At 47.7% G+C, this 23685-nt stretch overlaps 1 protein-coding gene across 1 annotated transcript; it reads left to right on the top strand.

Annotated features, from left to right (window-relative positions):
- The first annotated feature begins 246 nt into the window (after positions 1 to 246).
- Positions 247 to 22147, top strand: BRPF3 (bromodomain and PHD finger containing 3). The gene is made up of 13 exons (XM_080358505.1): positions 247 to 1158; positions 3279 to 4681; positions 5713 to 5869; positions 7321 to 7452; positions 9128 to 9256; positions 9597 to 9909; positions 11391 to 11657; positions 11824 to 12327; positions 13444 to 13537; positions 15048 to 15145; positions 16962 to 17059; positions 19913 to 20067; positions 20505 to 22147. Exons 2-13 carry the CDS (start codon positions 3297 to 3299, stop codon positions 20686 to 20688), a joined length of 3516 nt encoding a protein of 1171 aa, XP_080214631.1. The 5' UTR covers positions 247 to 1158; positions 3279 to 3296; the 3' UTR covers positions 20689 to 22147.
- Positions 22148 to 23685: the final 1538 nt, after the last annotated feature.

Here is a 23685-nt window from a genome sequence, read left to right as displayed (position 1 = left end):
TAGGAGCCTCTGCAGTTATCTCACCACTTACCTCAGCTACAACCGTAACTTCTTCCTTGCTCATTCCTTTCAGTCCCCCTCTCACTGTCCTTCCACCCTGTGATACCTCTGCACATTCACAGGCCATCTGGACCTAAAGTATCAGACTAGAAAATAAACACAGGCTCTTATTATTCCCATCCTTCTTTTGACGTTGCTTGTTTGGTCTACCAGCGTTAGAGATGAGGCAAAAGGCTCTCTGGAGGTGCAGCCAAGTCAGACCCTGGTGATGCTCCTGCAAAAAGCGAGTGCAGGATGAAGACACTCCAATGAGTCTGGGGCAAAAATCCAAGCTGTCCAACTCCGGTGGCCCGGGGCCCCTGGGAAGAAAGGCACCGGCCCAGCAAGTGCCCCCCAGGGCTGAACCCCAGCCCGAGGAAGGTGGATCTGTCCCCCTCAGGCTGTCCGGAGCCAGAAGCAGGGGCCGGGCGGCCGCTGCCCCGCGGAGCGGGGGTGGGAAGTAGCGGTGTTCTCCCCCCAGCGCTGAGGCTACCGCGAAGGGACGCCCCCCTCCCTACCGTCACCCCGCAGTCCCCGGGGACCTCCCGCTCCGCGCGGCCCGGGGGTGGGAAGGGATCGGTGAGGGGCGGGCGGTCCCTGCCTGCGGGGGGTGGGGGGGAGCGAAGCGCGGCAGCCCCCTCCCCCGCCTGCCCGCTGGCTGCCGCCTTTCCTCGCCGCTCGGCCGGGCCCAGCTGCTGCCGCCGCCTCCATCTTGTGCGTGTCCCCTGCTCCCCCGCTTCGTCCCCACACAGCGGCGGGGGCGCTGCGGCAAGCGGGGCCCCGGGGGTGGGGGGGGCGGGGGAAGGTGAGGGTGCCGTGGGGCGAAGCGGCACCGGGGTCGGAGCGGCAGGAGCAGCGGCGGCAGCGGCATGAGGAGGCGGCGCTGAGAAGGCGGCAGTAGCTGGAGCGGACTGAGCCGACATCTTGTGCCCTCCCCTCCTGCCGCCGGCTGGGTGAGCCCGTCCGCCCCAGGGGAGGGGAGGGGAGGGGGAAAGAAAGGATTTAAAAAAAAAAAAAAAAAAAGAAAAAAAAGGAAAAAAAAAAGGAAAAAAATTCCCCCAAAGAGGCGGCGATGGCAACAGTGAAGACCGCCGCGGCGGCGGCGCGCTGAAGTGGCAGGTAAAGCGCTGCGCGGGAGGCCGCGACACCCTTCCCTCAGGGGGTCTCCACACACCCCCGTGCCGGGGTCGCGAGAAGGTGACCAGGCGGGAAGGAGCTGGGGGAGGCCGGTGCGCCGCAGCCTGCGGGAGCTCGCCGCGTCTCTGCTCAGTCCCCGCGCGGCGGGAGCGGCCAGCGGCCCCTCGCCGAGGAACGGGTGGCGGCGGCAAGCGCCTACACAGGGGAACGGGGAGCTCTGTGTCAATCGGGCCCCCTTGTCGCCATCTTGGCCCCCCTCTTCGCGGTGTCCGTGGGGGCCCCGCCCACCTTCTCCCACGCTATTGGCCGGGGGGGCGGGGGAGGGGAGCTCAGCGCACGCTCGTTTAGACCCGCAGCGCCTTGCTTCGCTATTGGTTGTGGAGTTGGGATGGACCCAGCCAATAGCCAATAGCCTTCTCGTGCTGCGTGCGCGCTCTCACTTTCCCTCTTGGTCACGCTCCCCTTAGCGACTTGTCCGCCGTCCCGCAGGCGGCGCGCGCGTGGGCCGGGCCCGGCGCTGAGCGCGGCGTCCCTCTGCACGCAAAGAGTTTGGGAACTTTTTCCAAAGCCTGTGTATTTCTCAGGACACGTTGTGTCGTGGCTTAATTTCATGGTTTACAGAGACAGTACTTTCAATAAAAATATGTTGCTCCTGGAATTCGTTACTTCTTTTTAGAATAAGCTCAGGAATTGTTGTTGGGTCCTGGTACTGCGAGGTGCTGCTTACTTTTATGTGCTGAGGGTTTGTGGCGCTGTGTCCTTAACAGAGCAGAACTAATGCAACAGCTGAGTCCAAATCATGGGTTTGTAGTGTGTTTTCTTGTCTGTGAGTCCTACAGAAAGAGGCTGAACGCGTGGATTGCTCCAGAGAGGGGTGAGGTGCTGGTTTGGGCCTCGGCGTAGCAAAAGATAAGCTCTGGGCTGACTTACCTTCTCAGAGAGATTTTACACTTGGTTTTCTTTGTCTCTTCTCTGTCTTGTTTCAGCCTCAGCCCCTTTCTTCCTGTAGCTTGTGTTGCCAGCTCTGACACTGCCCTTCTCGTTTGCATTACTCACTTGGCTTCCTCTTTGCTTTCCCTCTTTGCTGCCTCCGTCCTTCCCCTTGAGCTCACCAGGCTTCTGCATCTCCATCCTCCCCCAGCTTGTCTCACTGGCTCCAGGCTTCTGCTTTGCTCCCGCTTGGTGGGAACCTCCTTAATGTTAGGAGCGGAGTCTCAAATAATTATCTGGGTTGCTGATTAGCAGTTTGCAAGGGCAGAGCTGACTTGGGCTTTTAGTTAAGACTCTGAGTGAACCTGTTGCACAGTTTGTGGTGCGGTTTGGAACCTGTCTTGCTCTTTTCCTGCCCATACCCCTGTGGACCCTCCATGTAGGTGCCTCCAGCTCAGGTGCCCGAACATGGATTTGGGCTCCAGAGGGGCTAATGCTGAACCAAAACTGGTAATTCCATCTGGATCCATGCTGCTTGTCATCATGCTTCTTCCCCTTTGCTTCCTCTTGGATCTCATCGAAGAGCAGAATAGATGCATCTCTAGCACCTGCTACATTGCTCAGTTCATGCTCTGATTCTGTTTGGGCTTTTGTGACCCATTTTACGTGTTGGGAAGAACACAGTCGGTTCAGTGCACACTGTCCGGAGAGTGATGCAAGGAACAGCTGCGTCTGCAAGGAAAGGGAAAACAAAGCTGGAGGATGACCTTTATTATGGGACTTTTTGCATCTGCAGTGAGGGAGCACTGCTAGTTTTCTCATGTGGAGCTCAGTGACCAAAAAAAAAAATAAAATAGAGAACTGCTTTCATAGGGCAGAATCAGTGCTTTCCTTTCGTCTGGAAAACGTCCAGCACATTTTGTGTGCTCTTGGGTGTATAAGCCACAGGCAAAAGAACGGAGAAGGGCTCCTTTGCTTGCGTGAGCTTAGTATGTGAATGGTGCAAGCAGATGTGATGAGTGCTGTTTGAATTTTCGGGAACCTTGAATGGTTTGCTGAGCTGAATTCAGAGCAGACTGGATACCGTGCTGTAAGAGATATTTCAGCCCTTCTCATCTGGTTGAATGGGGTTTGTACATCTCCTTGGCTTATGCTGTCCTCTTTTGTTACAGGGTCTCTGGACTGCAGCAATGAGGAAGCCTCGAAGGAGATCCCGGCAGAACTTGGAGGGGAGGCGTTCTCCCTCGCCCTACAGCCTCAAGTGCTCACCGACTCGGGAGACCCTGACGTACGCGCAGGCCCAGCGGATCGTGGAGGTAGACATCGATGGGCGGCTTCATCGCATCAGCATCTATGATCCCTTAAAAATCATCACAGAGGATGAGCTGACTGCCCAGGACATCACAGAATGTAACAGCAACAAAGAAAACAGTGAGCAGCCCCTTTTCCCTTCCAAATCTAAGAAAATACCTTCCAAAGGCAGGAAGAAGGAGTCCTGCTCCAAACATGCAACAAGGATGTCTTTACACTTACCCCAGCCCAACTTCCGTGTGGTGGACTCCTTCAGCCAGTCAGATGCTCCTCCTCTCCCTGCCGCCTACTACCGGTACTTTGAAAAGCCTCCTGAGGACCTCGATGTAGAGGTGGAGTATGATATGGATGAGGAGGATCTGGCATGGCTGGAAATGGTCAATGAGAAGAGAAGGGATGATGGTTATGGGACGGTTTCTCCTGATACTTTTGAGCTATTGGTGGATAGGCTGGAAAAGGAGTCATACCTCGAGAGCCGGAACAACGGGGTTCAGCAGTCTCTCATTGATGAGGATGCCTTCTGCTGTGTCTGCATGGACGATGAGTGTCACAACAGCAATGTCATCCTGTTCTGTGATATCTGCAATCTGGCCGTGCACCAGGAGTGTTACGGCGTGCCCTACATCCCCGAGGGGCAGTGGCTTTGCCGCTGCTGCTTACAGTCCCCTTCTCACCCTGTGGATTGCGTCCTTTGTCCGAACAAAGGTGGAGCCTTCAAGCAGACCAGCGATGGCCGCTGGGCTCACGTGGTTTGTGCCGTCTGGATCCCAGAGGTCTGCTTTGCAAACACTGTGTTCCTGGAGCCCATTGAAGGGATAAATAACATCCCCCCAGCTCGGTGGAAGCTCACGTGCTATATCTGCAAGCAGAAGGGCGTGGGAGCTGCTATCCAATGCCACAAGGTGAACTGTTACACTGCCTTCCATGTCACCTGTGCCCAGCGGGCTGGTCTCTTCATGAAGATTGAACCCATGAGAGAGACCAGCGTCAATGGCACGACGTTCAGCGTGCGCAAGACTGCCTATTGTGAGAGTCATTCCCCACCTGGGATGGTGAAAAAAGGATCTCCGGCTATTAGTGGTGAGGGCCAGGAGGACACTGTGAAGGAGGAGGGAGAGGAGGAAGCCAATTCTGGCCCTCCCAAAGGGTCTCTGAAAAAGAACCAACTGAAATTGAAGCAGAAGATCAAAAAGGAGCCTGGTGGTATGACCAATGGGCATTCATCTGCACCCATGGTGACAGTCACACAAATCCCCTCTTACAGGTGAGTATTTCAGGTGGATGGAAAGGAGCTGGACAGCTGGAGCTGGACAGGGTCTGGTTTGAGGACTCAGTCTCTCTCGTGGACCTTGGAAGCACCATCTACGGTCAGGACCTAGCGATAACTGCTTTCAAAGTGTGCTCTGCAGGATCGTCCCTGACCAGTGCTCTTGTACGTGAGTGTTGTTGGCACACTGGTTTTCCTGCTTTGCCAAGCAGTCATCCCAAACTGTCGTGTAACGCAGAATCTGGTAGTCCCTAATGGCAAACACCCATCTAGCATCTGAATTTACACAGATGGCTGTGAAAGTGTTTTTAAAATACTTAGGCATTACAAGTTGGCAGGCGGATAGGGGTCATCCTGCTGTTTTTTCTTTTTTTAAATTTCTTATAGTTTCTTAATTCCTTATTTTATTACAGAGCATATCAGACTTCTCACTGTTACAAGCTGCTTTGACTTTGGCTGTGTATTTTTTTTCTCCCAGCTCTCTCGTGCCGAACTAGGTAGGGCTGATCTTTTGTTTGATGCCTTAGCAAGCGTGGTGATGTGTCGCCAGTATTTTAACAGATCAACTTTGGAAAGATGCTGATAAAGCACCACATGTAATCAAACAAATGGTTTGAAAAAGTTAAAATAGGTGGCAGTTTTTTCTTGGACTCTCCTCAAGTTAGTTTCCCAGACTCCAGCTTAAGAACATCAGACTTCAATGGCCCCCAGGAAGGTTTTTGACACTCAAAGTAGTTTTGAAATTAAGGCTTGGAGCCGAATTGCTGATTGTGTACTTTGACTGTGCTGTGGCAAGGGCTTGGTAAGAATCTCCAGCTGAGCTGCTACTAACATAGGGATGTTCTGTGAAAAGCAGGCACATCTTCGCAGTGGGCAGATCCCAGAGTACACCAATTGCGTGCATAGCAGAGTGGGCACATTGACACAACACTGCAAAGCTTCATTGGGAAAGCTGATGGTATCACCAGGGTCCGCAGAGTCACAAATGATTTGCATTTGGCTCCATGACATCTCTTTGCGTCCTTCAGGCTGAACAAAATCTGCAGTGGCCTCTCCCTCCAGAGGAAGAACCAGTTCATGCAGAGGCTCCACAACTACTGGCTGCTGAAGCGACAGGCAAGGAACGGGGTGCCCCTGATCCGGCGCCTGCACTCGCATCTCCAGTCCCAGAGGAACGTGGAGCAGGTACTGGTCCCCAGCTGGATGTGTTTGGAAGGATGGAGAGCATGCAGCCTGTGAGGAGATGTGCTTGGTGCGTGGATGGGAAGGGGAATAAGGGCGAAACAATCAGAGGGTGACCTGATTTAGGTCTCTTTCGGTCTCTTCTTTGTATGCTCATGCCTTAAGAGCTGAGTTAGTGTATCAGTGGGATCTCTGTCCTGTCAGTAGAATTGGTGTGGATGAGCCAACAGGTAAGAGTTTTTCCCCTGAGTCAGGAGACCTGGAATTGTGCAAGGGTATGATGGGCCCTTGGTGGACTAATCTCTTAGATTAATCATAAAACCACATTCCTCACAAGTCATTAAAGGTCCCTTCTTCAAGAAAATGGATTCCAGTTTAGGTCTTTCTTCCTACAGCTTCAATTTCTGACCCTCCCATGCACATTCATGTGGAAGTTTAGTCATTTTCATGAGCTCCGGACTCCTTTGCTTCCTCCTCTGTGCTGGTGTACAGAGTCACTCGATCTCGATGCTATTAAACAGGACTGCGCTTGGCACAAGAAGTAGTTGGTGAAGTAGAGAAGCTGTCAGACTCTGCCCTCTAATGTAGCCTGTCAGTAGGCATTGTGCATGTTGGGCATGTATATTTTTACTGTATTTGGGGGAATTTATAGGCTTTTGATTTGCATGAAGACTGCTCTGGGTGATTAATGAAAAAATATTTCCCACGAATCAGTCTGGAGATTGAGGAGGTGCAGCATTTCCTTGGTGTATCAAGTTGGCAATTTACCATTAGTAAGTTCTTAAACACAAAAGTTCTATAAATATAAACCATCAAGATCTTGTGAAGCGATTGTCTTCTCTTGGCAATCATGCTCAAGTGTACACACTTCATCTATATCCTCAAAACCACTAATAAAGCTACAGATTTTGGAGAGGTGGGATGATTGTGTTTCAAAGCCACTGAACTGTGTCTTGGAAGGTGTGAGTTCATCTCCCAGCGTTGGCTGTTCCTTTGAGTTTTGGCGAGTCTCTTTCCATGGCTCTACTTCGTATTGGTTACAAAGAGGATAATAATAGCTCTTTTCTCCCATGCTTTTGCTTGCCTTGCATTTGTACTGTAAGTGCTTTGGGTTGCCTTTTCAGTGCAGCCAACAGAAATGATGTCTGGCTTCTGTAATGAACTTGGATGTAAAAGCAGGGAGGGTGTAAGTGAGCGTGCACTGAAGCGTGTTGCTAGAGTCTAGCTACAGTGTGATTTAGGCCTAACTTCACAGGTAACGTAAAATCCAGAAAGACTGGGTTTGTGTTTGTTAGACAGCTAAATGCTGTAGGAAGGAGCAGACATAGTCTGAAAAAGAAAGAAGTAGACTGGACGAAGACTATGAGAGCAATTCACAGGGGATGTCATGAAAGAGGAGGAAACGCAGGAAGGCGGTTGTGTTTTTAATCTCCCCGCACTGTTTTATCTCGCAGAAGGAGCAGGATGAGAAGACCAGTGCAGTGAAGGAAGAGTTGAAGTACTGGCAGAAACTGCGGCATGACTTGGAGCGGGCCCGGCTGCTCATTGAGCTTATCCGTAAGAGGGAAAAACTCAAACGGGAGCAGGTAGGTGCCCCTCCTCTATTTCTGAGCATGGCCCAGGTGTTTTGTGGAGTAGAAGTTTGATCTCTTCAATTATTTTTTTCAGGAGCTTGGTAACACCTGCTCCAGAGAGAGGTCTAAATCACAATTCTACTCTTCATTTCTAAAGCTAAAAATTGCTATGTTTTGCCCTCTAAGTACATTTTTTTGAAGAAAAAGTTTTAAGATGGAGGCCATTTACTGCCTTTCCTGTTTTCCTCTTTGATCTGTGTGCAATTCTCCAAAGTTGCACCAGTTAAGGTTGCTTCCCATGCTTGCCAGCTTTGCTTGCCATACCTGGTTGGTCACTGCAGCCACAGCCCTGCTCTCTGGAATGAGTATCTTCAAGAGCAGCTTTGTGAGGGACTCGCCCTGCGCACAGTGAGCCTGGACATGTGGCCTCAGGTGTTGCCAGGGCACTCACAGGACGTCTGCAAGGCACCAGGCAGAGGGAAAGCAGCGTCCTCTGTGATCACAGCCCGTCTGCAAGCTGTTGGCTGTTTTTTTCTTTTGTGGCCATAAACTACCCACAGCTTTGTGGAGTCTTTTTGATGCCAGCACTGGTTGATTTGCTATGTTGTCCCTGATCTACAGCAGCGGTTCAGTCCTTCTTGCTGTGTGGGTGTATTATAGGTAGGAGGATCAAAAATAAAATCACTCTAGGGCTTTGTTTGCTTTTGGTATCTTGATATGTCTATATCATAGTTGGCTAAATCCATTAAAGCTTGTTGAAATTACGGTGTGCTTTATGAAAGGGTGAGATGTCACAGACAATATATCTAGTTGGAGCTCCAGGTAGAGTCCTGAGTCTGTTCAGCTGCTTTCCTGTTTTGAGGGAATACTGTGGTCTTCGTATCTGTCTTCTTTCATTCTATTATTGATGCTGTTTTGTTGCTGAGCACTTCAAATACAGTTTGCTTTGTGTAAACAGTCTCGTTTTGCTTTGCTACTGAAGGGGTTGATTTAATGACATAATGAGAGATTATGAGATCAAATAAATTAAAGTGTTAAAAGAGAAAGAAGCACTTCTATCCTTGTTTCCTTGCAGTCAGACGGTATTAGAGACTTCATAAAGAATATAGAAAACTGTATAAGGAAGCTGCAAACATCTAAACACTGTTGTTTGACTTCTGCCTTGCAGTGTGAGAGCTTATATCTTAAACTTTGTTTATGCTTTGTAGTCTAGTTATGGATGATGTTGTTCATGTAAACGTCCACGTACTTCTAACTTTTATCTAGTGTTGCTAATTGGCATAATAGGATCTCGAAGTAGGTAGTTCTACAGGATAATTTACCAGGCATGAAAAGCTTCTTCCTGTTTTCATTTTTAGTTGTATTATCTTTTAATTTTAGGGGGTTTGGTTTTCTCTTGTTTTGGCTTTATGAGACTGGATAATCAGGAGTTCCCCGTACAAAAGGATTGGACTGTGCAGTTAGACTCTGCAAGGTGATGTCTGCTAATGTGCATCCTACACATGGAAGGGACGAGGTGTTTGATAGAAATTCTTCAGCAGTGAGCCTGCCAGGCTCATGGTACGATGACCTGAGGTTTCTACCACTGAGCAGAACTGGGGTGATGATTCAGGAGGAACCAGAGGGAGACACTGTTCGCATGTCCTGTCCTTGACAACTGTGCTCATCGCTGCTTTTCCGTTGCCAGGTCAAGGTTCAGCAGGCTGCTATGGAGCTACAGCTGACTCCTTTCAGTGTACTTCTGCGCACAACACTGGACCTGCTGCAGGAGAAGGATGCTGCCCAGATCTTTGCAGAGCCTGTTAACCTGAAAGAGGCAAGTCTCTTTCCTAGCGGTGTCTAGTGGGTTGTAGATGAGGTATTGCTGGGCAGAAGCTCATGTGCTCTCATAATCCTGGAAGCACAAACCACCTTGTCCCAAGCTGCTGGTGGACTAAAATAATATCTCAAAGAGGACTCATAATGTGGGTATCCTTCCAGGCCAAAACAAGGTATTGTTTTCTGGAAACTTCAGCACGTCTCAGACAAGTAATGTTTTGCAGAGCCAGGATGTGTCTGCCTTGACTGGGTGACACAGAAATAAGAGTGCTTGTGATGGATGCGCTCTAGATGGCTAGTAAATGGTTTTTGTAATTGTACAGGTTTTATATGTTTAGGTTCCAGATTACCTGGAATTCATTTCCAACCCAATGGATTTTTCCACCATGAGGCGGAAGCTGGAGTCCCACCTGTACCGAACATTGGATGAGTTTGAGGAAGACTTTAACCTTATAGTTACCAACTGCATGAGGTATAATGCTAAAGACACGATTTTCCACCGAGCAGCTGTCCGGCTCAGAGACCTTGGAGGAGCGATATTGCGTCATGCACGGTGGCAGGCTGAAAACATTGGCTTTGACACCGATATGGGGATTCACCTGCCTGAGTCACCCAAAACTGAAGACTTTTACCGCTTTTCTTGGGAGGATGGTGAGTCTTTATTAACCTTTTTATATTTTTCAGGCAGATCATTACTGTGTTATTTGTTCTGAGCATGTCACTCAGCCTGCATGGAAATCATAGCCATCATTCAGCATACAGGAATTTCCCTATCCATCTATTTACCTGAGCATACGTCTAACTCCTTCACAGCCTCAAAGAGCAGGATATCAGGTGATCCGGGCACTCTGAGCTAGGTGAGGCTTAGCTCCAGCCCTCCTAGTGCATGTCTGTCTCGAAAGAGCCTCGTTGCTGCCAGTACTGTTTGATTTGTGCCGTGGCTGTAGTACAAACTTGGTATTTTAAAGAGGGGGATCTAGGATTTTTTGCTCTAAGGAAAACTCATACATTTAATTGTAATTTGGGAAGGCAAAGAGAAACTGGGTTAGATGGAACACTGAGGGCTGGGAGGGATGATGTGGGATCCAAACAGTCCTTTTAGCTGAGACTCTCTATGCACAACATGACCACATCCACTCCCACAGCTGTCTTGAGATGCCACTCCAAAGCACTGAGTAACTTGGCTAAACTTTACAGAATACTGCTGCTACCCAGCATGCAGAGCTCACGGTCTGCTGTCTGATTCTTAAATGTTGCAGCCCTCATGGATGCACATGGACAGTCTGTTATTAAATTTGTTTGGTGTATAATAGTAGGTCTCTCAGCTGTTGCCATGCTCCTGCAGATGCCAGCCCTTCAGCAGAGCCAGACAAATAGCAAACGTTAGGCTATTTAGCCAGTTCTGGTTTTGGTCTGATTTTTGTCATTTAATCTGGCTATGAAGTAGGTTTCTGCCGAGGACCTGGACTGTAAGCTGTCTTGTGTGGGGTGCAGACACACATCTTCTCACTGTTGTCCCTGGGACAGTAATGGGAACTGGAGGACAGTGCAACTTAAATCATAGAATCATTTTTGTTGGAAAAGACCTTAATATCATTTAATCCAACCCTTAACGCAGCACTGCCAAGTCCAGCTGTATCCCATGTCCCTACAAACCTCCTCTCTGCATCTTTTAAACCCCTCCAAGATTGGTTATCCACCAGTTCCCTAGGCATCCTGTTGCAGTGCCTGACAACCCTTTCTTTGAAGAGTTTTCTTCTAATATCCAATCTAAACCTCCCCTGGTGCAACTTGAGGCCATTTCCTCTTGTTGTATTGCTTGTTACTTGGGAGAAGAGACCAGTCCCTGCCTCACTACAACCTCCTTTCAGGTACTTGTAGAGAGCGATAAGGTTTCTCCTCAGCCTCCTTTTCTCCAGGCTAAACAACCCCAGTTCCCTCAGCTGCTCCTCATAAGCTCTTTACCCAAAGGAAGGAAGTCTGAGCTCCGAGATTAGCAATTGCTAAATCGATGAACTAAAGCACTTAGATCATGAAGAGCATCAAACGGAATGAGGCATGGCAGTGGTCCCAAATGCTTCTTCAATAAGTCTTACTCCTTCTCTTCACTGTTACAAACTCTTTTGGTGCAGTGGATAACATCCTCCTCCCAGAGAACCGAGCTCACCTCTCCTTGGAGGCCCAGCTGAAGGAGCTGCTGGAGAAGCTGGACATAGTGAGCACCATGCGGTCCAGTGGCGCCCGGACGCGACGCATCCGACTCCTGAGACGGGAGATCAACTCCATTCGGCAGAAGCTGGCCCAGCAGCAGAACAAGGCTGTGCCCAGTGGGGAGCCGCTGCCACAGGAAGAGGAGCTGGATAAAACATCAAGGGAAGAGGATGAGGAAGGGGAGAAAGGTGAGAGGTTGCAGCAGGATTTTTAGCTCCAGCTCTCTAATGCATGTCAACAGTCAGCACTTGCTTTTTCTCCTGTCTGAGGCCCTAGTGAAAGATGGGAATGCCTGTTGGTAGTTTTGGGAACAAATATTTCTAAAATGTTCAGGTAGATTCTTTATTACTTTAGCAGATGATGCCAAGGCCCTGCACCCTCCAACCCTGGAGCCCACAGGACCTGCACCCTCCCTCTCAGAGCTGGAGTCTCTGCAGGATCCTCCAACGCTCAAACCCATCAATGAAAGCAAGTCCTTGAATTGGCTGCAGAAGAGAGTGATATCAGACAGGGATCTCTTCGACAAGAAGGCTCTGCAGCGGGAGAGCCAAGCCTTCCAGCGCCTGCTCAGTGACAATGGCCTGAATGGACTGGCCTTGCCACCTGCAGACACCCCCGCCAGCCCCCTCTTCAGTGGCGTGGGCCGACGGACATCTGTCCTTTTTAAAAAAGCTAAGAATGGGGTGAAGCTGCAAAGAGGCCTGGACTGCTCCCCGGAGAACAGGGAGGACCATGGGCAGAGCGGGCAGTTTTTGCTCACCCGCCCTGACAGGGAGCGACAAGCTCAGAAGCGGCCGCAGAGCAGGAACTGCAATGACAGCGATGGAGAGAAGTCACCCAGGCAGTCAGGACAGAGAGGTAATTCCTTGGGATTTCTCTTCCTTCTGTACCCTTGGAAACTGCGAGATCAGGCTGAGGGAATGGGAGTCCTGGGGCTGAGTAAAGATGTCTGCATCCAAACTACTCACATGAAACTCACTTTATGCATGATCTGCATTGTCAGAACAAGGTGTTTCCCAGAAATGTGCTCCTTGTGGCCATTCCATATTTATAGCTGGAAAAAAAATAGAGGCCTTGGCATGAATTTGCCCTTTCTGTGGCTGGGCGTGATGGGTCTCTGGATGGGGGAAGGCCATGGTCATCTGGCTTCTTGTGCCAGCTCTGGGCTTTGGGGTGCTCTCGGGGGCTGTTCCCAGTACCATCTGTCTGTCTCTGTTGTGGTTCTTGTCTAAACTTGGAGGTGATCCCTGCTCTCTGTGTAGGTGCACTGAGCAGTAAACCTGGCAGTGAAGGGAAGATTTCCAGCACTGTTGGTGCCTGGGGCAAAGAAGTCAAATGTTCCACTTACAGCTACAGTGACATTTATAGTGGCTGGAGAGGAAGGTGGTGGGGAACCACTTTCTACCCCAGGGAAATTTGCTTTCTCAGTGTCTGCTCCGTCCACTGGAAAATCTCATTGTGAAAAACTGAAGGAGTGAGTTTTTCCTAGAGTGGTTCTGTTCAGCAAGGAACCTGTCACTGAATAAGCTATCATTTTATATTTGTTCCAGTGGGCAGGAACTAGCCAGGCAGCCAGACGTGGGGTGAGGTGAGGAGAAGTCCACAGCAGTCATTGTGAAGACTCTGTGTCTTTTCCAAGTACACCTGAGGCCATATGAGCAAATGGTTCATTTCCTGGCCTCGGGGCGGGGTGCTGTGTGGAGCTCTCCTGCGCCATCCGTGGGCACTTCTCCAGCACTTGCTTCTTCAGAGACAGCCTAATTTTTCATGTGTTGGGGGTAGAAATACCTTTTATTAATCACGTTTTGCTTGTAGCTGAGTCTGGGGAACTCTGTGCAGAATTTCCCTCTCTGCCTGAGGTACTCAGCACCTTTGTGGTTAGCAGTCATAGGACAGTGACCCTGCCAGTGTTGGTACCATCTCTGTGTCTTGCTGCTGCTTCTTTGACGTGATTCCCATTTGTCTCCTTGGCAGGAGTGACTAACGGCTTTGCAAACCACGCAGAAAGTGGCTCTGACTCTGAGTGCAGCTCTGGCCTGGGTGGTGGACTGGGGTTTGAAGCCTGCGGGTAAGTGCCCCATGCAAAACTGTTCCCCAGAACGCCTCCTGTGTGTGGATTAATCTGCCTGGTTTTATCATTTGTCTTCTTTATTTCAAACCCAGCCCGAACTGTTACTTATTTTGTGTGTTGACTCTAAAGACAAAAAGCTTCTGAGGTTCCATCCTGTCCTCTTAAGCTATAGGTCCCAAAAGCAGTGCTTGATTTTTCAAGCAAATGGGTATGTTACACTTCTGTTTCTCAATACATACACATCCCGTCTGCTGATGCATACCTTCTTGCAGTTCTTCAGAGACAAAGCTAGAAAAAACTTGAACTCAGATACCCAGTTCAGTACTGCAGGTGAAGCTGAACTACTGCCACCTACTGAATTGCTGCTTTTTTCCTGTCAGAGGCAGAACTGGGCTTTTCAAACAGCACTGAGCAGACTTAAAGTAAACACCTGCCATCTTTTTGTCAGATGCAGTAGGCATACGTGGGTACCGTACCCATTTTCTGGTCGTACCTACCTATGCCGCCCTCCTAATGCTGACTCAAGTAATTTCACAGCCCTTTCACTGCACGGTAAAACCTGTATTATGTGAGGATCTTGTTTGTGTGCATTGTGAGTGGCAGGCTGAGAACATTTGACCTTGGTAAGTGAGATCGTCCAGGGCAGGCAGAAGCAAGACTTCCTTAGTTGATATTCTGAGCAATATATGCTCTCAGAACAGGACCATGAGCCAGAAACTCACCTTCAAACCATGTCTTGGCCTTATGACCCCACCATATGTGCTTCCGTTTCCCCATCTGTAAGTGATGGAGACAAATCTGAATTCACAGGGAAGCATGGGGACTTGTTAGTTGGTGTTTGTATAGTACTTTGAAGATGAAAAGTGTGATATAAGTTCTTATTAAAATAACTGCAAGCAATTCACATAGCAAAAATTACAGTAGAGCTATGTGACACCCACAAAACAAGGAATTAAAACCAAGCGTTTGTCTCTTCAATAGCTTGTACAGTTATTCTATTTAGTAACAACTCTGTTTTCTCAGTTCTTTCTTTTTGAGCACCAAATTCACTCAGAATGGGCTGGCTATTAGAAAAAAATTAACAAATAAATAGAATTACAAGAAGTGAAAAAATATGGTTGCTTGAGGTGGAGATAGTAAATTTTCTGAAATGTTTGTAGTAATGAGGTAAAAGGGTGTTTAGGACATGGGCTGATAGAGTCCAATTGTGTATATGCTCTCCAGCATGTAGACTTTGCTGGGTTTCTTTCTCATGTTCATAGCCTGGTTTCCATTAGGCCCCTTTCATTGCTCATGGCAAATGATGTGATGTCCAGAGTACTTGCACCAGAAGAGATGTTTTGATGCCATTTTGCTCAATTACTCAGTGTCCTTTTCATGTCAAGGGTGCACCAGTACAGTAATTGTGCAGTATTTTAAACAGAACTGAGGAATCCATTTACTTGGCTTTGTTTTCAAGGGTAATCTGTTTTCTTTTAGCACCTGCTTTTCCATATCTTTCTAACAGTGGTTTGATGCCTCCTAAGCGAAGTCGAGGAAAGCCAGCTCTTTCTCGGGTACCCTTCTTGGAAGGTGTGAATGGAGACTCTGATTACAGCAGCTCAGGTGAGAATGGCTGCACTGCAGCCGCGCTTTGGGAACACCCTGCTCTGGTCCGACCGCCCCGTAGGGCTGATGTCTGTCTGAACAAGGGGAAACAAGGTCCCAGTCCTGCATGAACTATCCAGGTTGTACAATCAGGCTGCTAACTTGCATGTGCGTTATTACCTGTTACAAATTTAGGTACCTAGAATCATAGAATATCTTCGGTTGGAAGGGACCATTAAAGCTCATCTAGTCCAGCCTCTGCCATGAGCAGGGACATCTTCACCCAGATCAGGTTGCTCAGAGTCCTGTCCAGCCTGGCCTGGCATGTCTCCAGGGATGTGGCATCCACCACCACTCTGGGCAACCTGGGCCAGTGTCTCACCACTCTCAGTGTCAAATATTTCTTCCTCATGTCCAGCCTGAATCTCCCCTCTTGTAGTTTAAAACCATCACCCCATCTCCTATTGCAATAGGCCCTGCAAAAAAGTCTGTCCCTGGCTTGCTTACAGGTTCTTTTCAAGTACGGAAGGGCCTCAATAAGTTCTCCCCAGAACTTCTCTTCTCCAGGCTGAACACCCCAACTCTCTCAGCCTGTCCTCCCAACAGAGCTGTTCCAGCCTCAGATCATTTCTGTGTTTCCTCTGGCCCCTCTCCAGCTGGTCCATGTCTGTCCTGTGCTCAGGACCCCAGAGCTGGACCAGCACTGCAGGGTTGTCTCACCAGAGTGGGACAGAGGGGCAGAATCCCCTCCCTCCGCCTGCTGCCCACGCTGCTGGGAATGCAGCTCAGGATACGATTTGCCTTCTGGGCAGGAAGCACACGTGGCCGGGTCGTGTCCAGTCTTTCACTCCCAGCACCCCGAGTCCTTCTCCGTAGGGCTTCTCCATCCCTCCAGCCTGGGTTGATACCAGGGGTTGCCCTGACCCAGGTGCAGGACCTTGCACTTGGCCTTGTTGAACCTCAGGAGGTTCACGTGGGCCCACTTCTCAAGCTTGTCCAGGTCCCACTGGACAGATCCTGTCCCTAAGGCATGTCGAGGTAGTTGCATAAAAGATTTTTCCTGCTTTCACTTCTTCTGATTGCTTGTGCCCTGTGTTGCCCTTGATCAATCCAACTGAGGATGGATTTGGCTTGGGGGAGCCTACTAGTCCAAATTAATCTCTTGTATACCCATTTGATTTCAGTGATATAGCAGCTATTCATTCCAGAACTGAATCTGATTAGTATTTCCATATTGAGGAGTTCATCTGAAACTACAGGCACGCATAGACTTAGACTGGTGGTTTAGGAGATCATGGCGTTATCTTAATGTAGGACATGGCTGTACTGACAGAGCATAAAGAAGGCTGGACATTCACTGTGGCCAGGCTGGATTCTCACTGCATGTTAAATTTTATCATAAACTTACTGCGGATGAGATGTGTATCTTATCACCTTTCATTTTGACACCTGATGCACATAGGTACAAACAGTAATTTGCTTTCCATTTTGCTCTAGGTCTTGATTAAGAGAAATGGTTTGGAATTATGCATATGTGTACACAGTAATGATTAAATGTATGCTCTTGTGTGACGAATAGCTGGTCCGTTATGAAAAATAGGTGAAATTTCAGCTTTCTGCTGGCTGCAGAAGCAAATAGGTTAAAGAAATAAAGTAGAAATATTGTCAGTATGTTTTAAATACAACAGTAGTTCCTCTGTTTTAGCTGATAGCTACTGAGACAATGCAGGCCATCATGCCTGGGTTAGATCACGGTGTCATTTCTTGTGTTATCATAACCCTCTTGCTACTACAGTAATTGCTCTCCTAAGCTGTATCTTCTCCTGTCCCTTAGGCAGGACTCTACTGATGTCCTTTGAGAGTCAGGCTGAGCTGAAGCCTCTGGAGCTCGTGTGGGCCAAGTGCCGTGGTTATCCCTCCTACCCGGCCTTGGTAAGTACCCTGCGGCAGTGCAGGTAGCACAGAACACAGTGCTAATGTGCAGTGTAACCAGACAGACAAGGAAAACTTCCCAAAGTCATGCGATATGTGCTTTTAAAATTTTTGTATCCCTTTTGCACAGTTAATTTTCCCTGTGCTTGTTGTTTCAGAGCATTGCAGAGGATTCATAAAACTTTGGTCTCTTGGTGCCAGGGACAGGAGGAGATCTCTCCTCTCTTCAGCTATGGGGGAAGTAATCGGTACTGTTGGAGTGAGAAGACCTAAATTTTATAAAAGCATGCACCAGTTTCCACTGGTGTCTAACTGCCCATACATTTTCCTATATAGTGAGTACAACTCCATTTGTAGGTGCCCAACTGGCCTTGTGATGTATATATCCTCTTGCAATAACCATATGTTTGATTTAAAGATGAGAACATATGCATGTGTTTGCACCTGTTCCTTTGGACGATATTCCCTTAATACTTGTCCATCTTTGCATATTTGACGATCAAGATGAAATCCATAAACCTGGCTTCAGTGAGCACCATAATCCATTCCAATGCAAGACATGACATGCAGCTCGTACTAAGGAGTGCCAGTACTACTGAAGGCTCTTAAGTGCCTGTTAAGTTATCATAGAATCATAGAATAATTTTGGTTGGAAAAGACCTTTAAGATCATGAAGTCTAGCTGTTAACCCAACATCAGTCTACCACTAAACCTTGTCCCTAAGAACTTAATCTACATGTCTTTTAAACCCCTCCGGGATGGTGATTCTACCACTGCCCTGGGCAGCCTGTTCCAATGCCCCACAGCCCTTTGGGGAAGAAATTGTTCCTAAGATCCAACCTCAACCTCCCCTGGCGCAACTTGAGGCCGTTTCCTCTGCTCCTGGCGCTTGTTCCTGGGGAGCAGAGCCCGACCCCCCTGGCTCCAAGCTCCTTTCAGGCAGTTCAGAGATCAGAAGGTCTCCCCTCAGCTCCTGTTCTCCAGCTGAACCCCCCAGGTCCCTCAGCCGCTCCATCACACTTGTGCTCCAGCCCCTCACCAGCTCCGTTCCCTTCTCTCAATTCGCTCCAGCACCTCAAGGGCTTGTTGTGAAGGACCCAAAACTGACCCCAGAATTTGAGGTGCAGTCCCAACAGTATCCAGCACAGGGATGGTCACTGCCCTGGGCCTGCTGGCCACACCAGTGCTGGTACCAGCCAGGATGCTGTTGGCCTCTTGGCCACCTGGGCACATGGTGGCTCATCTTCAGCTGCTGTTGACCAACACCCCGAGGTCCTTTTCCTCCAGGCAGCTTTCCAGCTGCTTTTCCCCAAGCCTGATGAACAGAGCTTGCTGAAGTAAGTATACAAGTAAGAACATGAGATAGGCTGACTACGTTTTCTCATTTCTGCTACTTTAAAATACATCCCTTCAGATGTGCCTCTTCCTGCCATCTCTGTGCCATCTAATTTCTGTGTGGCTGCAGCCATCCCCTTTAGTACCTTTATGGTTGTGACTGCTGAGAGATTGCAGGGGGTGAATGGAAGTGTGATCATAACAGAAATGATAGAGCAGCAGGGCAACGAAGATGCTGCAGGGAGTGGAGCATCTCCCGTGTGAGGAAAGGCTGAGGGAGCTGGGGCTCTGGAGCTGGACAAGAGGAGACTGAGGGCTGACTCATTCATGTTCACAGGTATCTAAAGAGGGAGTGTCAGGAGGATGGAGCCAGGCTCTTCTGGTGACAACCAGTGATAGGACAAGGGGCAGTGGGTTCAAACTGGAACACAGGAGGTTCCACTTAAATCTGAGAAGAAACTTGTTCCTGGTGAGGGTGGCAGAGCCTGGCCCAGGCTGCCCAGGGGGGTTGTGGAGTCTCCTTCTGTGCAGACATTCCAACCCGCCTGGACACCTTCCTGTGTAACCTCATCTGGGTGTTCCTGCTCCATGGGGGGATTGCGCTGGATGAGCTTTCCAGGGCCCTTCAACCCCTCACATTCTGGGATTCTGTGAAACCAGGCATGAGCTGACACAGCGTGTCTGCCTGGCCGGCACCGAGTACAGTTCTGATTCTGTCAAAAAGGGCAGATTCTGCTAAAAGAGCGATTCTCATTCATGTTGTTCCTCAAAGTGGGAGGCCAGAGGAGGGAACGGTGATCAATCTCCTAGCCATGTTGGCCAGCCGAAGCATTTTTAGATCTTTGTGCCTATAGCTGAAGTTAAATTGTGCTTTAGTGTGGCTTTAAAGAGGGAAATCACCCCCCCAAAAAGGCTTTTTAATAGCAATCTGTTGTGGTTGCAAAGTGTCTTAATTCCTATAGCTGGCCAATGTCAAAGCCAAGCTGCTTTTTCAAGCTGTTAGGAGCCAAAGTCAGGAGGCAAAGAAGAGTACTTTGAGTATTGTATCTACCCGTTGCTGTTTCGTTCACCTCCTGTGATCATAGCACAAATGCTGGACATTGACATTTCTGCTTCGTATGGGGAGACTTGATGGACCTGTTGTTATTTCTCTCCAAAATGCCTATCATCTGTGTTCACCATGCCCGATAAAGCTGGCACTGCTTGTTGACTCTCTCCAAATGTTGTGCCTGATTCTGATCTAATAGCAGGATAAATCTGAGCATTGCTGCTGAAGTCAACTGAATTGCACCAGAACGAAGCTGTTGTGAAATTGCACCTGCTGAGTACAGCAATGGTGCCACATTTATTGTATGAGCTGGGAGGGAGAGTGGGAGGGAAATCCTTTGGTGAACACAATACTGAGTTTGTACTAAATCACCAGTTAGCTTGGATAAACTGAAAGAACAGGAAAAAAAATGCATTCTCTGCAGTATTTGAAGGGCTTTGTGCTTAAATGTCCTTTCCCTGTGTTACTAGATAATTGATCCCAAGATGCCGCGCGAGGGTTTGCTCCACAATGGAGTCCCCATCCCAGTCCCACCCATGGATGTGTTGAAATTGGGGCAGCAGAGGCAGACGGAGGCAGGAGAAAAGCTCTTCCTTGTCCTTTTCTTTGACAACAAGAGAACCTGGTGAGTGTGTGCAGAGAGGCCTATGGCGAGTGCTATGTCAGAGAGGGAGGATTTAATGTAATCTTTGGTATATGGGATGATGATAATGGTGATGTTTCATGTAAATTGGAAAATTAAACATGCAGCAGCCAAGAAAGTCTAAATGAGGAAGCCAACCTGCTTTTCCCTGGCCCAAGAGCATGACGTCTGAGCGCTCCACTTCCACGGTGGACATCCCAGCATCCTTCACCCACAGGTCAGATTGCCACAAAAATATTGAGACACATGAAAATCCAGTTCAGTAGTCAGAATCTGCAGGAAATTTGAGAGAGCATTTGACTTTAAAACACCAGCTCAGGCTTAGGGTTGCAAGGGTGAGAGGCTTCCAGGCATTTGCTCTTTCCCCATTTTCCCCTCTTGCTGCCCTTAGTAACGTGGTTTTGTGCTCTGCATTGCAGGCAGTGGCTTCCCCGTGACAAAGTCTATCCCCTCGGTGTGGATGACACAGTGGACAAGTTAAAGATGATGGAAGGACGCAAAACCAGCATCCGCAAGTCTGTGCAGGTGGCATATGACCGAGCCATGATCCACATGAGTCGCGTGCGGGGAGATCATCCCTTCGTTACGTCTGGTTATCTGTAAGGGGTCAGGGTTGTTGGTCCTTCTTTTCCTTCAGAGCGGATTGTCCTGTGCACTGACTGGATGGGGGACGCTGTTCCCAGCAGCTCTCAGCACTCCTCAGAGTACCCTGAAATGTGCCAAAAAGGCTGTCCAGCTTATCTCTCAATGTGTCTCGCTGCGGAGCTGGCAGGAGATGTAATATATAGTCTACAGGGCCAGGAGTGAGGTGGTCAGGAAAACCTGCCGGGTGATGGGAGCCAAGGTGAGCTGGTGCAGCACACAGAGCGGAGTGTTCGCTCTCCCTCGCCTCCCTCCTGCTGAGGCTTTGTGGTCGTTGACCAGCCCTGACTAATTCCTGGGGACCCGTCACCAGTGTAAGTGAACCAGGGTCCTTTATGGAAACCCCAGCTGGACTTCTGTGCCCATGTTACCCTAACCATCACTGGCCTTTTCATTTTTTTTTTTTTTAAAAGATGTTGTGATTGTCCCATCACTTTTTTTTTTTTTTTAATCATAGCTGGGAGTCCAGGTTACAATTTTCCTGCCTATGTACATAGTGGTTTTGTGTTAGATTTCTCTCATTACATTTAGAAATGCTCGAGATATTTTGGTAACTTTCCCCTCTGCTGCACACACCTACATACACAGATGCACAGAGCTTTAAATATGAAAAGTAAATTACCTGATTTTTGTATTTATGTCCTAAAATTATTCGGTAGTTTCACATTTAAATTCTGATTTCTGTAACTCTAGTTGGTTCAGTAACATTTAATGTCATGGTTTAGTACAGTACTAAGCAAAAAGAACTTCCTTTTTTTCAGAAGCAGAACGAATTTTGGAGGTGTCTAATGAGATAGAGCAGCTGTGCAGGCACTGAGGTTGATCAGGGTTGGAGGGAGAAAACCATTGTTTGTGTTGATTTATGCACATTTGGTGTATGGCTCCTGTTCCTTTTTTTTCTGTCTGTCTGATGTTTTCCTGTGGCTCACTTCGGCTTAAAACCGAGCGCTAGTTAGAGCACACGACCATTCTGCCTTTTCGTCTCTCCCACACGTGCGTATCCTTTCCCTGGTGTGGGGTCTCCAGCGCTGTTGTCCATTAAAACCTGAGTAAACCCAGCTCTGCAGACAATCCCTGATTTGGGGTTTACATTGCAAAAATGGGGACAACTGATATTTGGAAACTTGATGACAAAACCTTTTCTATTAGCCAAGGACTTTATGATTTCTCTGATCTCTTCTGTTGTGTTTCCCTTTTTGCTTTCCTGTTAAGAACCAAAGGTGCAGACCAAGATTGTAGATTGAATATAATAATTTTGCATTCTAACTAAATTAAAAAAAAATATTTTAACTTTTTCATACTGAAGAGAATGTGGGGTCAAGTTAATAATAGTTAATTAATAATGAATAGTGGGGAGTAATCACTGCTGTTTCTACCTGGTCTACTTTTTAAAACTACCACTTCTTATACATTGGGACATGGAGCCACACTTTAAGGAAGATTGTTGTAACAAACAGAGATGGGGCGTGGGATTTTGTAAAAATATTGATAATAATGCCTATGGAGTGTGGCTTCAGAAGGATGTTGTGTATATAGTTGTAAAATATTGTTCTAAATTATTTAGACCTATTGTCACCATTCTTGAAGTCCTCAGTTGTGTTGCTGGGTATTTTATATGCACACAGTGTAATTTATTTAAAGGAACATACACTTTTCCAGGTGGTAGCTCAGCTGTGGACTTGTGACCTGTGTATATGTTATAAGATCTTGGGATCTGGGTTTTTTGGTTTTGTTTTGCCTTTTTAAAATGACATTTTAGAATTTGAAATGGCTAATATCCTGCTGTTGCTACGAGACCTAAACGTTACTGTCAGTCTGCTGTAAAGCACAGATTGCTGTATTTATTGTAGAAGTATTTGCTTTCTAGAATGGTTTATATCAGATGGTATAAGAGATGTAATAAGAATCGATGCTTGTAAAGGAAAAATGCTGATTTACCTACTATAATCTGTCTGGCTGAGACTATATTTTCTCTCTGAGAAATAAATGTTCTAATGTAAAAAAAAAAAAAAAGTAAAAAAATAAGTCCTTTCTTTGCGGTGCTGGTCTGGTCTCAGTGCTGCCGCCCTGTGGGCACAGCGCGGTGCTGCACCCGGCCGCCCCAATGCGGTGCTGGTCGGGTCTCAGTGCTGCCGCCCTGTGGGCACAGCGCGGTGCTGCACCCTGCCGCCCCAATGCGGTGCCGACGATCTTGGGGGTTTGTTCTGGACATTCCAGGTCCTTAGGTTCTATTATTTAAAGTTTAACTACTTATTTACTGTAAAGCATTCAGAATAAAAATTTAAATAACAGTAACTAGAGGAGTTCTTGGGAATCAATAATGCCTATAATCTACTGCAGCTATTATGTAAAACTCTGCAGACAATAATTAGCCCCAATATATATAATAAAAATTTAAAACAGTGGAATATAAATACTGGAGCACTAATTGGAAGTAATACCTGTAGAGAAAAAAACATCTAGTTTATATCTATAATAAAAAATAATGTGTGCTAGTTAATCCATTTAGTAGTAAATTAATGATAAAAATGTTAAAGTGTAAATAAAGGAAATTATTTAGGCGTAAGCAATAACTAAATCTAATTTCAGCTATTACTTGGTGAACCAGGCAGTTATTATTCCCAATGTGTATCATAGTTTGAGAAACACATTGTTTGGAATTCCTTTTAAATGATACAGGCAGAAAACTAATGTGGAGTCATTAGTAGCTACATTTGAACGACTGTTATGAAATAAACTGCAGACACGAGTGACTGCATAGGAAACGAAGTAAGGAAGCTTTAGATTTTACACAGCTTTGGAAAGTAATCGGTTGTGTTTAGTATTTAAATTATAACAGAGCCATGAGTGAGAGTGGAGGCAACAAAGCTCAGAACCACCTAGAGTCAGAGGTGTAGATTTTTTTTAAAAAAGAGAAACAAAAAGGAGCCACTAAATAGTGGCTGTTTATAAATGGAG

This window comes from Nesoenas mayeri (assembly GCF_963082525.1).
Source record: "Nesoenas mayeri genome assembly, chromosome: 23".
Taxonomy (NCBI): Eukaryota; Metazoa; Chordata; class Aves; order Columbiformes; family Columbidae; genus Nesoenas; species Nesoenas mayeri.
The sequence above is the reverse complement of the archived record's forward strand: the minus strand, read 5'-3'. Positions and strand labels throughout refer to the sequence as shown.

Coding starts and splice junctions, on each gene's coding strand:
- BRPF3 (XM_080358505.1), top strand. CDS start 3,297: ATGAGGAAGCCTCGAAGGAGATCCCGGCAGAACTTGGAGGGGAGGCGT. Junction 5,870..7,320: donor CCCAGAGGAACGTGGAGCAG/GTACTGGTCCCC, acceptor TTTATCTCGCAG/AAGGAGCAGGATGAGAAGAC. Junction 17,060..19,912: donor ATCCCTCCTACCCGGCCTTG/GTAAGTACCCTG, acceptor CTGTGTTACTAG/ATAATTGATCCCAAGATGCC.